Source organism: Planococcus citri, chromosome 4 (genome assembly GCF_950023065.1).
Source record: "Planococcus citri chromosome 4, ihPlaCitr1.1, whole genome shotgun sequence".
NCBI classification, from domain to species: domain Eukaryota; kingdom Metazoa; phylum Arthropoda; class Insecta; order Hemiptera; family Pseudococcidae; genus Planococcus; species Planococcus citri.
The window spans coordinates 304,770-318,758 of NC_088680.1; the positions used below are offsets into that span (position 1 = coordinate 304,770).

Genomic DNA, 13,989 nt, shown 5'->3' on the forward strand with positions numbered 1-13,989 from the left:
CGCTTTAGTAACCACTGTTCGTTTTGCACGATTCGTTGCTGTTGCAAGTCCAAGTCGAAGACGACGACGACGACGACGACGACAGGGTGGTGGCGGCGGCGGCGGAAGGGGGCAAAGACGAACGCTTACGCGTAGCTAAAGCTACACATATACTGGTATACGCCAAGTAAGTCGAAGACGAAAAGGGTGGAAAAAAAGGGCCGCAGAAAACTCGTAGCATTTTATTCCATTCCAAGTCCTTATTCAATACTTCCATATCGCATCCCTCATCCACCGACTGCGTCGCCGCTCTTCCTCCTCCTCCTCCTCCTCCCCTCCTCCTCCTGCTGCAGCGCGCCAGCACCGTTATCGCCGCCGTCACCACCACCACCACCGCCATCGCCATCGCCGGCATCGTCGTCGTCGTCGCCGCCGACTCCGCCGCCACCACCGCCGCCCTCCGGCAGTTTTTCTTTCCATTCGTCGGCTGCCTCTTGGAGTTTTCTTTTTGTCTTGTATGTAGTATCTCCATGTATGTGAGGTAGGATTTTTTTCCGCAGTTTTCCATAGTCGTCGATGGTGAACGGTTTGTACGTCTTTACGCGATTTTTTTCCTTCACAACGCAACGCAACGCAACGCAACGGCGGTCGTCGCTCCAACCGATAAAAATATGCATTTGTACGTTTACGAGTATCTATAGCCTATCTGTACGCTCACGCGTGTTGGTTGGTCGGTGTGTTACGAGCGCGAGCGTCTAGCCGAATCGTGCCGCTGCGCTGCGTCCGGTCGCAGTCGCCGGTCGCCCCGTACGTATCTTCCGTCCAAAGTTGCCGTCGCCGCGTGTACGTGTACGTGTGTTGGTGAATAAGTGTATGTGTGACGAGTGACGTGCAACGTGTTGTATAGCTGCCGCTATCGTCGATTGTGACCGAACGTGTATCTATATATTGGATCCGGCGGTATTCATTTTTGCCGAGAGTGAATGAGAAAACCCTCCTACCAGAGCAAGAAGACGCCGACGCCGACGACGACGAAAAAAAAGGGCAAAATTGCACGGTAAACGATCGCCGCCGCCGCCGCCGCCGCCACCACCACCACTTGAAACGTGTCGAATCCGAATTATTCGACAATAACGACCGAAAGGACGAAAAAAAAAACAGGGCGAGCAAAAAAAAGAAACTCCGCAACTGGCAAGGTGTACAAAAAAGTAGAGACGGCGTCAAAAAATGAAGAAGAAGAAGTAGTAAACCGTACGAATACTCGGCTCGAACGTAACCAAAAAGGCGTTATTGCAGAGTGGGTTGGGTTTTGCGGGAACCGGCATCAGGCACCTTGCCAACGCCTGCGACGCGATCGTGATTACGATAATTAGCGGATCGCGCTTTCGACCAATATGATGTTTTGCCGACGTCGTCGCCGTTTTGGTAGAGACGCTGCCGTCATCGCCATCGCCATCGCCATCGCCATCGTCGTTGTCGGTGACTTTACCATCAGCCTCGGCACTGCGCAGTGGTAAAGTGTACGCATCTGATCGTGCGCGTGCGCATGCGCTTAAGCTCGACTATTGGTTGCTTGACGCCGTAAATCCACGCGCATGTCTTTTGGCGCGATGAAAAAGCTGCCAAAATCGACGAGACGACGACGCGACGACTACGACTACACTGCTACGTATGCTACTCGTTTACACCTTAGATGAGCTGCGATCATCGTTGAAACCCGCTCCTCCGAGACGAAATACTGCCGAAATATCGAGTATTAGGGACTACCTACTCGTAGTAGGTACCTACCTATAGATATACGCGTACGCGTACGCGTACAGAGAGAGACAGAGAGACTCGCGTGTTCGGAATTGGGTTGGCGAGCCGGCGGTGCGGCGCGGTGCGGCGGTGGAAATTCGATGACTAGCGGCGTTGACGGGTACATCGAAAATAGCGCCGATTCCGTATCGTCGCCCGGATCACCAAATGATTCTCATCGTCGACAACCGCAAACGCAACCGCAACAACAGCAGCAGCAGCAGCAGCTGTCGCCGCGTCAGCAAATGAAACACGACGGTAGTGACGGCGGTATCGGCAGCCTCGCGTCCTATAAATACAAAGAGTATCTTAATCTCCATCACCAACAACAACAGCAGCAGCAGCAGCAGCAACAGTTGCAACAGCAACATCAACAACAACATCACCAGCAACAGCAGCATCATCACCATCACCACCACCATCAGCAGCAGCAGCAGCAGCAGCAACAACAACAGCAGTTACAGTTGCAACAGCATCTTGCCGACTACGAGAACGACAACGACAACGACAACGATAACGAAGACGTGGACGTGGACGAAACGTCGGCCGGCGTTAGGATATCCTCGAAAGGCGTCGGTGTCGGTGTCGGTGTCGGTGTCGGCGTCGGCGTTGGCGGTATGGTGTTGAGCGGCTCTCCGGCCGAATTGTATTACAAACAGCTGATCGCGGCCAACGTGGCCGTATTCGGCAAAGCAGCCAAAATCGGTTTCAACGCTAATCTGTATCCGCCTGCTGCGGCAGCGGCCGCCGCTGCCGCCGTTGTCGGCAGAGAAGATAGACGGCTCGGCGTCGGCGCCGGTGCCGGTGCCGGCGCAAGTGACGCGGACGGCGGCGTCAATTCACCGTCGGCGGCCGATGACGAGACCGGCTCCGTTTCGTCTAACGACGATTCTAATCAAATTGAAAACGACAACTTGATGCAGGTAAAAGCATGCCCGTGCCACGTCGGTCGCGAGATTTTCACCGAAATTTACATTATACACATATGTACAGTATACACATTACACACACGTACGTGCTTACGAGTATGTAGAGCTATTTTTTTTTTAGCGGGAAATGTCGTCTAGGAAAATTTTCATTTCCGGAGATGCCTCCGAAACCGAGGCCGCGCCGAGGGTACTAATATTTTCGAATAAATAATGGTTTTTTCGCTCTAGTGCGGGGCGGCGTACTTGTCTAGAGGGTGGGGGGGGGAAGGATAATTGCCAAAACTGCGAATGCCTGTAGCGCTTTTAGAATCAATGTAAGAGGAATCCAGTGTTCATCGTACGAAACACAATACATGCGAGTACGTAACTATAATCGTTGTTGGGTGAAACGTCTACGTATGTCGTAGACGTATATAGAGAAGAAATCTTTGAAACCAATGTTTCCAAGTAAAGTCCCTTAATTTGTCAATTTTTTGCAGTTTTTAGTCGTTTGACTATAAGGTTAATGTAATGAACGATGATTAATAACGAAGGTGATATTCTACGAGTAAGTAAATGGTAAATGCGCGGATACGAGTCCCCAAATATTGCGCAAAAAAAAACAAAAAGTCGAATTTTTCAAAAAAAATAAAAGTAACCTTCAGTTTTGCGCAGTCGCCTCGGGCAGGGGTAAATGAAAAAATGTAAAATGAAAAAACTTGAAAAATCGAATCGATTCGTATTGCAGTTTGAACAATTTGTTGTATTTACCCACCTAAACCTACCTACTCCAGGCTCATTCCATGTCAACTCGACCAACGTTTTTGAGCCTTGTCTTTCGAATTCGCTCAATTTTTTTAACATTATCTACCCACCGCTAGACTCGTCGTTCGATTTCCCAGCACATTGACAAGGTTGTTAAAGGCTCTTTTTGCCATTCCAATCCGCGATTTAATTTCTTTACGATCTCTACCATCAATTCATTATTTATCAGCGCTCCGAGGTATCCGAATTGATTTACATTTTCAATTTCTCGAGTTCCAACGTTGATTTTGACCTCCTTGACGTCAGATTTTTAATCGGGCTCTTCCACGTCCCCACGCACCTTCCTAAGGGGGGTAACCTAAAAAAAATAGTTTCGTTCGTGTGCCACGTGGAATAGTACCTATGTTTTCGATATCGCTGAACACGAATAGGTATACCCTGAGTTATTCAAATTGACCCGGAACCTCCCCCAATTGCAGGTAAAAGTCCAAAAAAAAATTTGAGGGCCGTGGATGGGCTCCGATCAAAAATCTGACGTCATATTCGCGTTCATCGTCACCAAAAACATACGATTCGGTATATCGCATGCCCCAGATTATTTTTCGAATGTTTTGCCCAAAATTGGGGGTGGGGGTGGGGGTGCTCCCGTATCGCGTAAGTATGTAAATGGGTGCACTGTGGGAAGGGACAAGGGGCAGGGCGCCAAGGTGTAAGCGAGTGATAGTAATACTCGTAATATGCACACATAGTAATAGTGGTACCTCTATCTAGCTACGAGTAATTGCGTTTTGGTTGGCGTGAGCGGCCGTTTCGAGCATGTTTCGCCTGCCGCGTCTAGCGTCTGCAAAAGTATTAACGCGTTTTTCGACTCGCATGTGACGATGGCGATGGCGTTGGCGAGGGCGACGAAGTGCGGTAGTGGTCCAACGTTCGTCACGAGTTAACATTGCCGTCGTCGCGTCGCGTCGTTGTTGTTACGAGTAGTTTCGGTACGACAGCGACGCGAGGTACTATTACGTATAATAACCGATTGGTGTAGGTGAGGTGAGGTGAGGTGAGGTGCATATCTACGCTCCCGGTGTTAGGGTGTACCGAATTACCAAATTCAAATTACCTAATGGCGTATAGGTATTAGGTAAACGGTATACCGTCAACCGTGTATTACGTACTTGAATCTTACTCTTTTATACGTATTGTCGCGATCAAGTTGGAGCAGTAAGACGACGACGAAGATGAGTCGCCGAATGCCGATGCCGTTAGCGTTACTTATACTCGTACTCGTACTCGTAATTCGTAAATGCGGATAAACCTTATGGTTAGCCGAGCCGAGTTGATAAACTTTCAGTTTTTAGTGTTCTCCCCCCTCCTCCTCCTCCTCCTCCTCCTCCTCCTCCTCCTCCTCCATCCCAAACATGGACTCGTGATGCCGACACCGCGCGTACGCGTGTTTAAATAGTCGCTCCCCCCCCCCGATTTTTGGCATTTGGCATTTTCGGTCATAAATACGTAGGTAGGTAGGTAGGTAGGTAGGTGCCTACACGCTCGCTGTACCTAGTACCTACATAATGGCAACGGCAACAATTTGAAATTTTACACTGGTGCGCAGTTAGCATCAGGCTGACTGACAAAAAATTACAAACGTGTAAGCTATACATACTCGTACATTCTTCCTGTACCTATCTATACCCGTGCCTTTGCCTCGATACATACGAGTAATACATACAATATTTATGACGTAGCTGTAGGTGAACTCGTACTCGTAGTTAAGTGTAGCAGTTTCGTGTTACGTTTAATTTTCAGATTTTTTATAGTTTTTTTTTTTGTTTTTTTTTTGCAGAAATCAGCGGCTGCCGCATTCGTATGGTCTTCGGAACAAGCACACCATGGACACAACGTTTCTAGCATAAGCGGTGCAGGCAGCAACAAGTGTAACAGCGGTGGCGGCGGCGGCGGTCATACAGTTTCCAACAGTAGCAGCAGCAGCAGTGGAGGCGGCGGGGGTGGAGGTGGAGGCGGTGGCGGTGGCGGCGGCGGTCAACCGCCGGGTTTGGTCCAGCACTGGATGTCCGTAATGGCAGAACACATGAATAACGCCGCTTCCACTCCCCACCATCACGATCCGGTGCACTACATGTGGAATGGAGTGGACGTAAGTCTCGCGCTCGCCGCATCATTTACCTTACCCCTTACCTCTTACCTCTTACCTATAGTTTACGTTTTACGTTACGTTACGTTACGTTACGTTACGTTAGTACCTATACGATAAATAATTAGACTCGTAATTTAGCATAACATATAGCTATAGCGTTAGCGATTATGTGTGGGAGGAAAGCACCGCACTGGGGGGGGGGGGGCTGGATGAAGCCTTATTATTCGTAGCTATTCGGGCGTAAACGTAATAAGTATGCAATTTTCTTCATTCGCCATTTTACGATAATGCCGCATTTTTGCAGTAACCACTGTAACCAGTAACCAGTAGGTGTCCAACTGTCTACCTACCTATCTACCTACGTGTATGTGTAATTGTGTATGTCGCGTGTATCGATGCCCGGCTGCCCGGCTGCGGCAACTGCGTACTAGCGAATCCGTTATATAACGACCAATTTGCCGAATGTGGTTGTTTTTGCGGCGATAAGTATTCCTCTACCTATGCGACATATTCGCGCTTGCATTTTAATGTCTCACCTAACACGGCCGAACAAAAAACAAAGGCCACAATGAAGAGGAATAAAAAAAATAATGAAAAAAAAAAAAACGAAAAAAGATTAGAAAAAAATACGTTGAACCGCGATGCGAAGATTACGAGTACTTTGGTACATATGCATATTACTCGTATCTCGTTTTTTGTTTTGTCTCGTTTCGTTTCGCTTTGTTTTTTTCTCTCGTTTTTAAATCGGTTACGGAGCAATGAGAACGCGGCGCAGCGCATTTGAATACTAATATATTAGCCCCGCCGCGCTGGTCGTAAGCCCGAGCCCGAGTTAATCTCATCCTTTACGTAAAACAGTATAAGACAAAAAAAAAAAAAAAAAAAAAACTAGTAGGTACACCCCGAGCCCACGGTCCACAGTGTACGGTGTACGGTGCGATGAAAAAAGAAAAAGAAAAAAACTCTCATGCACCCATCCACAGCTGGATAGCAGCTATTAAGAAAAAAACACACATCACGTAAAAAAAAATCCTTCTATTACGGCGGATAAAAGCGTCATTTGCATAGCTAACCCCTCTCGAGAAAGAAAGATGATTACGAAGATGATGGAGAAAAAAAGGCTCATCGTCGTACGAGTACGAGTTCTCATAGTGTGTATACTCGTACCTCTCTACCCACGGACCTACGGTGTGTGTGCGTGTGCGTGTGCGTGTGTGTGTATGTAAATGTAGACGTACCTGTGTACCTGCAGTACCTGTACCTCTGGTCGCCTCGTACGAGTAAAAACACTGGCCCTGGTAATTCGTATTTCGTATACACAGTACACAAAACAAAACAAAGCAAAACAAAAACCAACCGAATAAACAAAGCATCCTTTGGATTTGCATACCTGCTTTGGGATGTAAAAAACCGCACCTGAGTCCTTCTCCTTACCTACACAAACACGCACACACGCACAACGAGCATTAGCCGTGTGTAAAAAAAAGCGAAAGGAAAAGGGTAAATAAATAAAAGCGACCGAGGGGACGGAGAGAGAAAACAAAATCATTATTCTAGACCAAACAACAACGACAACGACAACGAAACGGGGTAATGAGGCATCTTCATTGAAAGAGTTGAAAGAGCTGCTGCAGCAGCAGAAGAATAAGAAGCTGAAGCTGAAAAAGAATGGGTACTGCTTCGAGAAGAATGGAAGGATTTCATATTCAAATTTTATTTGATAATGTACGTGACCGGACTGGCTTTTAAAAACTATGGGTATAGACTATAGAGGTAGAGGAGGTATACCTTTACTTACGAGTGTGTAGTGTGTATTGTGTATTAGGTATAAATAGCTGCGCATTATGCGTAATCGACTGCGAGAGTGCGAGATCGTATACGTAATGATTTCGTGGTGTACGAGAATTAGGTACATATATTGCATATGCACACTGCACAATACTGCATGTGTGCAAGGCAGGCAGGGAGCGCGGAAGAAAATTGAAACTATAGTGCGCTACAGTACGAGTACCTATACGCTATACACTATACAGTAAGTGATGCATTTTTTTGAGAGAGAAAATGAAAGGCGAGATGAGCACTAGTACTAGCACCAGCACCAGCACCGCCCAATCCCACTGTGCTGTGCTGTGCTGTCCTGTCCCAGGTGCCAATATACCTCTATACCTTACTCGACTACTCGCTACTCGTATTCTCGGAGATGTTTGTACATATTTTCGTTTTTCGTTAACCGCCGACCGCCGACCCCGCCTGTTTTATGTACGCGTATTTTAACGCGATAAGAAGGCTAATTTCACTTTTCATTGGCGCGGTGCGGCGGTGCGGTGCGCATCGCTCTCAACTCTTTTGTTGGTATTCCTCGTCCTCATCGTCTTCATCGTCGTCGTCTTTGTCCTTTCTATTCATCCGCGTTGAAGGGTTTGAGTTAATTGTTCTAAATATCATTTGCATACGTTGCCTATGCCGATGCCGCTGATGGGGTATAAAGATGATTCGTGTTTTCGCATATTAAATACCTCGTCCTTTTATTAACCAGTTGCGATTCGTTTGTCCGTGTGTACGTGATTTTTTTTTTCGTTTTGTTTATTGTTTCGTTTTGTTTTTTTTCTCATCTGCGACTCCGACTGCCGCTGCCGCTGGGTACGGATTTGTCCGTTAGACATGCAGCTTTTTTTTCACACATTTTTCAACATCATTCTGTCTCTCTTTTTTTTTCTCGCATTTTTTTACGCATACTCGTACACCGTACGGTGCGCCTGATCAGTGATCACCTATTCCTTCATAACGAATACTCGTAGGATAACTTGTACTGCCTATGTACACATTTATGTAGATTGTATAGGTATTGCACCAATGTGTATTGTGTACAAACTACAAACAGGCCTACAGGCTATTCAACAGGTAGTGAAAGTAGTGATAAAGTAGTGAATTCAGTCAAAAAGGTAGTAAAAAAATGTACAAAATTCAAACGCGCAGCAATAAAGCCTTCGAATCTCGTCGAAAAAAATGTTTATTTTTGATGAAATTGAAAAATACTTCGTGTACAAAATTGTCTTCCAATTTCATTTTTTTTTTTTTTTTTTTTTTTTTTTTTTTGAAATTTGACTTTGTTGATTTTTTTGACGTGTACCTATGGGTCTAAAATTTCAGGAAAAAAATACTCGTACATTAGGTACCTACGAGTATTTTAGATTTTTGGCAGTTGCACAACAGGTGGATAAAGCGATAAGTACAAGTATAGATACTCGTACATCGTCACCCTAATACGTAAAGTATCTAACTCCATTTTTTCTCAAAAATGAGTTATGAACACCATCTGAATGGTGAACACTTCATATGGAACTTCCGACCTTAAAAACTACTTTAGGCGATTTCATTGGTGTACAATTCGCGTTCGAAGTCAGGAAAATTATCTAACTCCACCAAAGGATAACGCACTGTTTATTTAGCTACGTGAAACTGTTTCATTTTTACGTTACATGAAAATGAGTTATGAACACCATCTGAAAGGTGAACACTTCGTAAATAACTTCCGACATTGAAAATTACCTCGGGTGAATTCATTGGCGTAGTATCCGCGTTTCAAGTTGGGAAAAATATCTAACTCCACTCAAAGTGGCTTAAAAGGTGTCGAGTGAAAAAAATTTTTACCAGAATTTTTTTTTACTATAATAAATAAACTTAACTGTGTAACACCCATCAATAGTTGATAATGCTGTTTTTCGCATTTCCTGAACAATTTACAAAAATGGAGTTAGATATTTTACGTATTAGGGTGACGATATGTATTTAAAAACAGATTTTATCACGCCGGGCTGGTTGATTGCTAGAAGTGGATGTAGCTTGGTAACTAGGTACATATATAGGTACTCGAAATTTTTTTAAAAATTATCGCGCAAGTGGTTTTTCGGCGTAGCTGCGTCTTGAAAAAATTGAAAAGGTTGCAGTTGCAGTTGCAGTTGCAGTTGACTCTTTATCGTACCCATAATAGGCTACCTACGTAAAATAGCGCATCATTACCGGACTACCGCGACCGGTATGTACTATGTACCTAGTTACCTACTACCTAGGGTCCTAGGTACTAAAATTAAGCAGTTTTCGTAAGCGAGGGCTTTTGTCATCTATACCTACTTATCTTCCATTTTTCTCGCGAATGTGAAGGCTGGTTTTGCTGTTTCGCTATCGCTGCACTGTTTCCTGCGATTCTGATTCAAATTCGGTTCAAAACGATGAGGTACCTACTCAAAATACATTGTGTAGTGTGTAGTGTACATACTCGTATATTTGTGTACGACGATGTACGTAGTACGTACTACGTACTTCGTAGGTACGTAGAAAAATGAGTGGGCCATTGTACCATTTCTCAAACGCATGGTATACGTACGAGTACTTAGTGTACCTAGACCTACATACTTACTTACTCACTCGTAAATAAGGATTGGCGTTGATGTGTGAAAAAAATTGAAAAATTTCGGCCGGGCAGTGGGCAGTGGGCAGTGGGCAGTGGCCTCGAATGGATTTGTAAATTGTAATCAAACCTGAATCTAGAGGCTGTGTTGACCCGAAATTTTTCAACCCCAAGTATGGCGGGAGGGGAGGGGGGCAAGAAGGTCGTTGGGTTCGTGCGGCAGTTCGTCTATATGTATGTACCTACTCGTATGTACTCGTAATTAGGCTGGAATATAAGGAGGTAAACCTACCGTGCTATCTCATTAGTCATTAGTCATTACCTACGAGTAGTAACAGTAACTATACGTGTACATAGGGATGAGGGTGAGTGAAAGTTGCCACATGGTTACCGACCGACCGACTCATCAAATCTGTGTATCTGCGCGACCTGCTGCACCCTGCACCCTGCACCCTACACCAGTGCACCTTCAGCTCACAAAAAACACATAATAAAAGAGAAGAAAAGACGTCGTCGCTCGTATTGAAACCAGACACGTTTTCCATTTATGCTGCTGCGTCTATAACTACGTCTATTATGTAGTAAACTTATACATACATATATAACCTACTTTCGATTAGGGCAACCCTTTCTTTCGTTGGCTTAGTCGTTTATCAATCAGGCTATCAGTTATCACCTATGTAATATGTAATATGTATACTTACTTACCCACCCTGTATCCAGTGATTTTTTTTTTTTCACTTTTCAACGTACTTATTCACGTAGCTACTTAGGTAGCCTAGGTACATAGACATAGTTACCTACTACCTACGTATTTTCTTTCATCGTGATTTTGGTGTTTTGTTGGGACGAGCGAGGGACCACTGGCGCGGGCGGGGCGGTGGCGAGTTTTGGAATGTTTCTCGTACTTACGCGGGTAGTCTTTTTAGCTGCGGCACGACGGCGACTGCAGACAACCCTAACTCTCTGACGTCGAATTAGAGCAAGTTCTATTGCCGATCGGCTATTCGCGTAAGCGTAATCCGTATCCGTAAAACCTGGACTTTTGCTTTTACGAGTATTGTTCGTCCGCAGCTGCTATGCTGGATCAGGCAGCAGGCTCACATTAGTTACGTTATGGTGCTCTCATTAAGGAGGTAGGGTGGGTGTGAGTATTCAAAACACCTTCGCCTTCGCCTTCGCCTTCGCCTTCGATCTTACCCTGGACCACTGACCTACTTAACATTTTCAATCTTATACATTTTCTTATTTCGCTTTTGTTTTGTTTTGTTTACATTTTTTTTCTCACGGCGTGGCGAGGATGGCGTGGCGTGGCTACTGCCGCTGACTAACATTTGGTTATTGCTGGGAACGGCAGCACAATCACAAAATCAGATCGGTACCTACCTACCTAGGTAGGTAGGTCTGGGTACATACATAGATACGTACTGGCTGGGCTGTGGGCTCGATGAAATTGAAATACTCGTCATTTCGTGTCTATACATCATTACACAGCTACGACTACAGCTACAGCTGCAGCTGCAGACGTGACGCAGAATTGGCTTGGACGAAAAGCGAGTTCGCCCCTTTAACGCTGACTAATTCAGTGCTTTCGCTTTCGCTTTCGCTTTCTTACTCGACTTGATCGAGCGACTGCGTTGAAAGTGCTTTTCGGGCTTCGGGATAAGATAGATAGTGAAATCCGCCTTTTCTCCAATTTTGACGAAACTCGCCCATAATGTCAGTACTTAGTACGGATGTAAAACCATCCAAAAAATTTTTTGAGCCCCCACCCCACCCTAAGTAACGCATGAAATGTCCCCGTATGTGTTGAAAATTCTCGTTCTCCGGAGGGGATGGTCCAAAAATGTTGAAACTTGACACAAAATAGTCACTAGGTAGGTGCGCGTGTGAAATTTTTTTCAGAAAAAATGTACGTATTTGAGGAGTTTTTTGAGGGGGGAGGGGGTTGAAAATTTCAAAAATTCAAAAAAAAACTGGCATGGGGCCTCCGTGAAATTTTCTTAGAAATTCAGTTACACCCTAAGTTATAACATACTTTTTTTTCAGCTCAAAAATCGTCGCAACGTGCTCAAAAAACCAAAATCTTGCAAAAAAGGTGATTTTTTGTCATTTTTTGGCGTGTTTGGTGGTTGAAGGTGAAACTTTTTGGCATGGTTTTACATCCGTACCATACCAACATTTTGGGTGAGTTTCGTCAAAATTGCAGAAAGGGCGCATTTCACTATCTTATCGTGAAAAGGTGTCCCAGTCGCTATTTTTCATACTTACTCGTTTCCCATTTTCGCGGGTGCTTGAAAAAAGATGCATACGTATAGTTATACGTAGTTGTCCGCTAAGACGTCCAATTTGGGTAATGCGTATTGCGTACTCGTATACGTATGTAGATAATATGTAGTAATGTACCTTTACCTACCACAAAAAAGCGCTTAAAATTACGAGTAGGTACGAAAAAAACTGCCAACTCGAACTTGCCACGGTTGCTTGTACAGTGTACAGTGTACACGTACGTTTGTACAAGGTACAAGGCTCAAAGTGATGGAATTGTTGCTGACTCGATGGATCGAGCGGTTTTAAAAATTGTCGTTTTTTCAAGCGTGCTCTGCGACTGCGACTGCGACAGCGACAGCGACAGCGACAGCGACATGAAGACTCGCTCGCCAATGTTTGTACGGCAACCTAACGTTAACGTAATACGAGTAACTAGTAAGCAGTACATGTTTGCGAAGGAACAGCAAAGTTGGGTGCGATTTGCGACAATGCCAACTCGCTGTCGCTGTCGCTGTTGTAGTTGCAGTCGCAATAGTATCGTTTTTTTACGTGAAATTTGTTCGACTGTTCGTCAATTCGCGATACAGTCGATCAGTGTTGTAGACAACAATACATACCTACGAACATTTCGCCGCCATCCGCCACCGCGATGCGATGCGACAAGACGGGGCCTGCTCCAGTGATAAGGGGCACCACCAGCCCCATACCCCATGCCCCATGCCCCATGCCGCAGCCGCAGTCGCAGCCGCCGCCACTTAGCATCGGCATCGGCATCGCCATCGCCGGCAAGTACTACATATTACGTCGAGTATAGCGTACAATACGAGCCGTGAGCCGTACGCCGTACGCCGTAGCCGTCCATAGTGAACCCCTGCGCAGTGTGTACCGCACCGCGCGCGCTTCTGATTTATTACAAAACTCTCCCCATTTTTTTCTACGCCAGGCTTATTATTGATTTTTTTCCTCTTTTTTTTCCTATTCTTTCTCTCTCTCTTTCTATCACTCGTTCGTCGCTTTTTTCTTTCTTTTTTTCTTTCCTTCCTTCCTTCCTTCCTTCCTTCCTTCCTGCCTGCCTGCCTCCTGCCTTGCTCCTTTTTCCCCTCTTTATTTTATTGCTTTTTTTTACCCTCGAGTGTTTCATCTTTTTTTTTCTTTTTTTTTCTCGAAAATACAGTGCGGCGGCGTGGCGGTGCGTGACTGCCGCACTTTTACTACATCTACCTAGCGAGATGCGTCGCGTTTGTTTTTTCGTTTTTTTTCTTCTTTTTTTTCGCATTCGCATTCGCACTCTCTGTCGATATCGCCGCTTGCTTCGCTATCGCTACATTTACTCGTACCTCGTACATCGTACATCGTTGGCTCGGCTGTCGGCTCGTCCGCTTCGAATGCAATTGACGGTCGACCATAGCGAGCGTCCCCTCCCCTCCCCTCCCCTCCCATTCCATTCCATGGACCCATCATGATACGAGTACATAATTACAATAATATTACCTATGTAAGTAATGTATACGAGACGAGCATGTGTACATGTGCAATGTGCAATTGTGCATCGATACAGACACAGACTGACAATTATTACGTTGGTGCATAATATCGTACACCTAAAAGACCAGAAAAATCGGCAACAATTATACTCGTACGCTACAGACACAATTTCGATTTGCTCGCCAATTACGGTCAAGTTAGGTTGGGTTAGGTCAAGTTAGGTGCCG

At 45.3% G+C, this 13,989-nt stretch overlaps 1 protein-coding gene across 3 annotated transcripts in view; it reads left to right on the top strand.

The window, feature by feature from the left end:
- Nucleotides 1–485: 485 nt before the first annotated feature.
- LOC135845482 (zinc finger protein rotund-like) overlaps nucleotides 486–13,989 on the top strand; it is a 50,604-nt gene continuing 37,100 nt past the window's right edge. The window contains exons 1-2 of one of the 3 annotated variants that reach the window (XM_065364061.1): nucleotides 486–2,699; nucleotides 5,287–5,598. In XM_065364061.1, coding sequence (XP_065220133.1) covers nucleotides 1,878–2,699; nucleotides 5,287–5,598 — 1,134 coding nt within the window. In that variant the 5' untranslated portion in view covers nucleotides 486–1,877. The remainder of the gene's footprint in view (nucleotides 2,700–5,286; nucleotides 5,599–13,989) is intronic. The other 2 variants (XM_065364063.1, XM_065364062.1) reach the window with 2 other exon arrangements.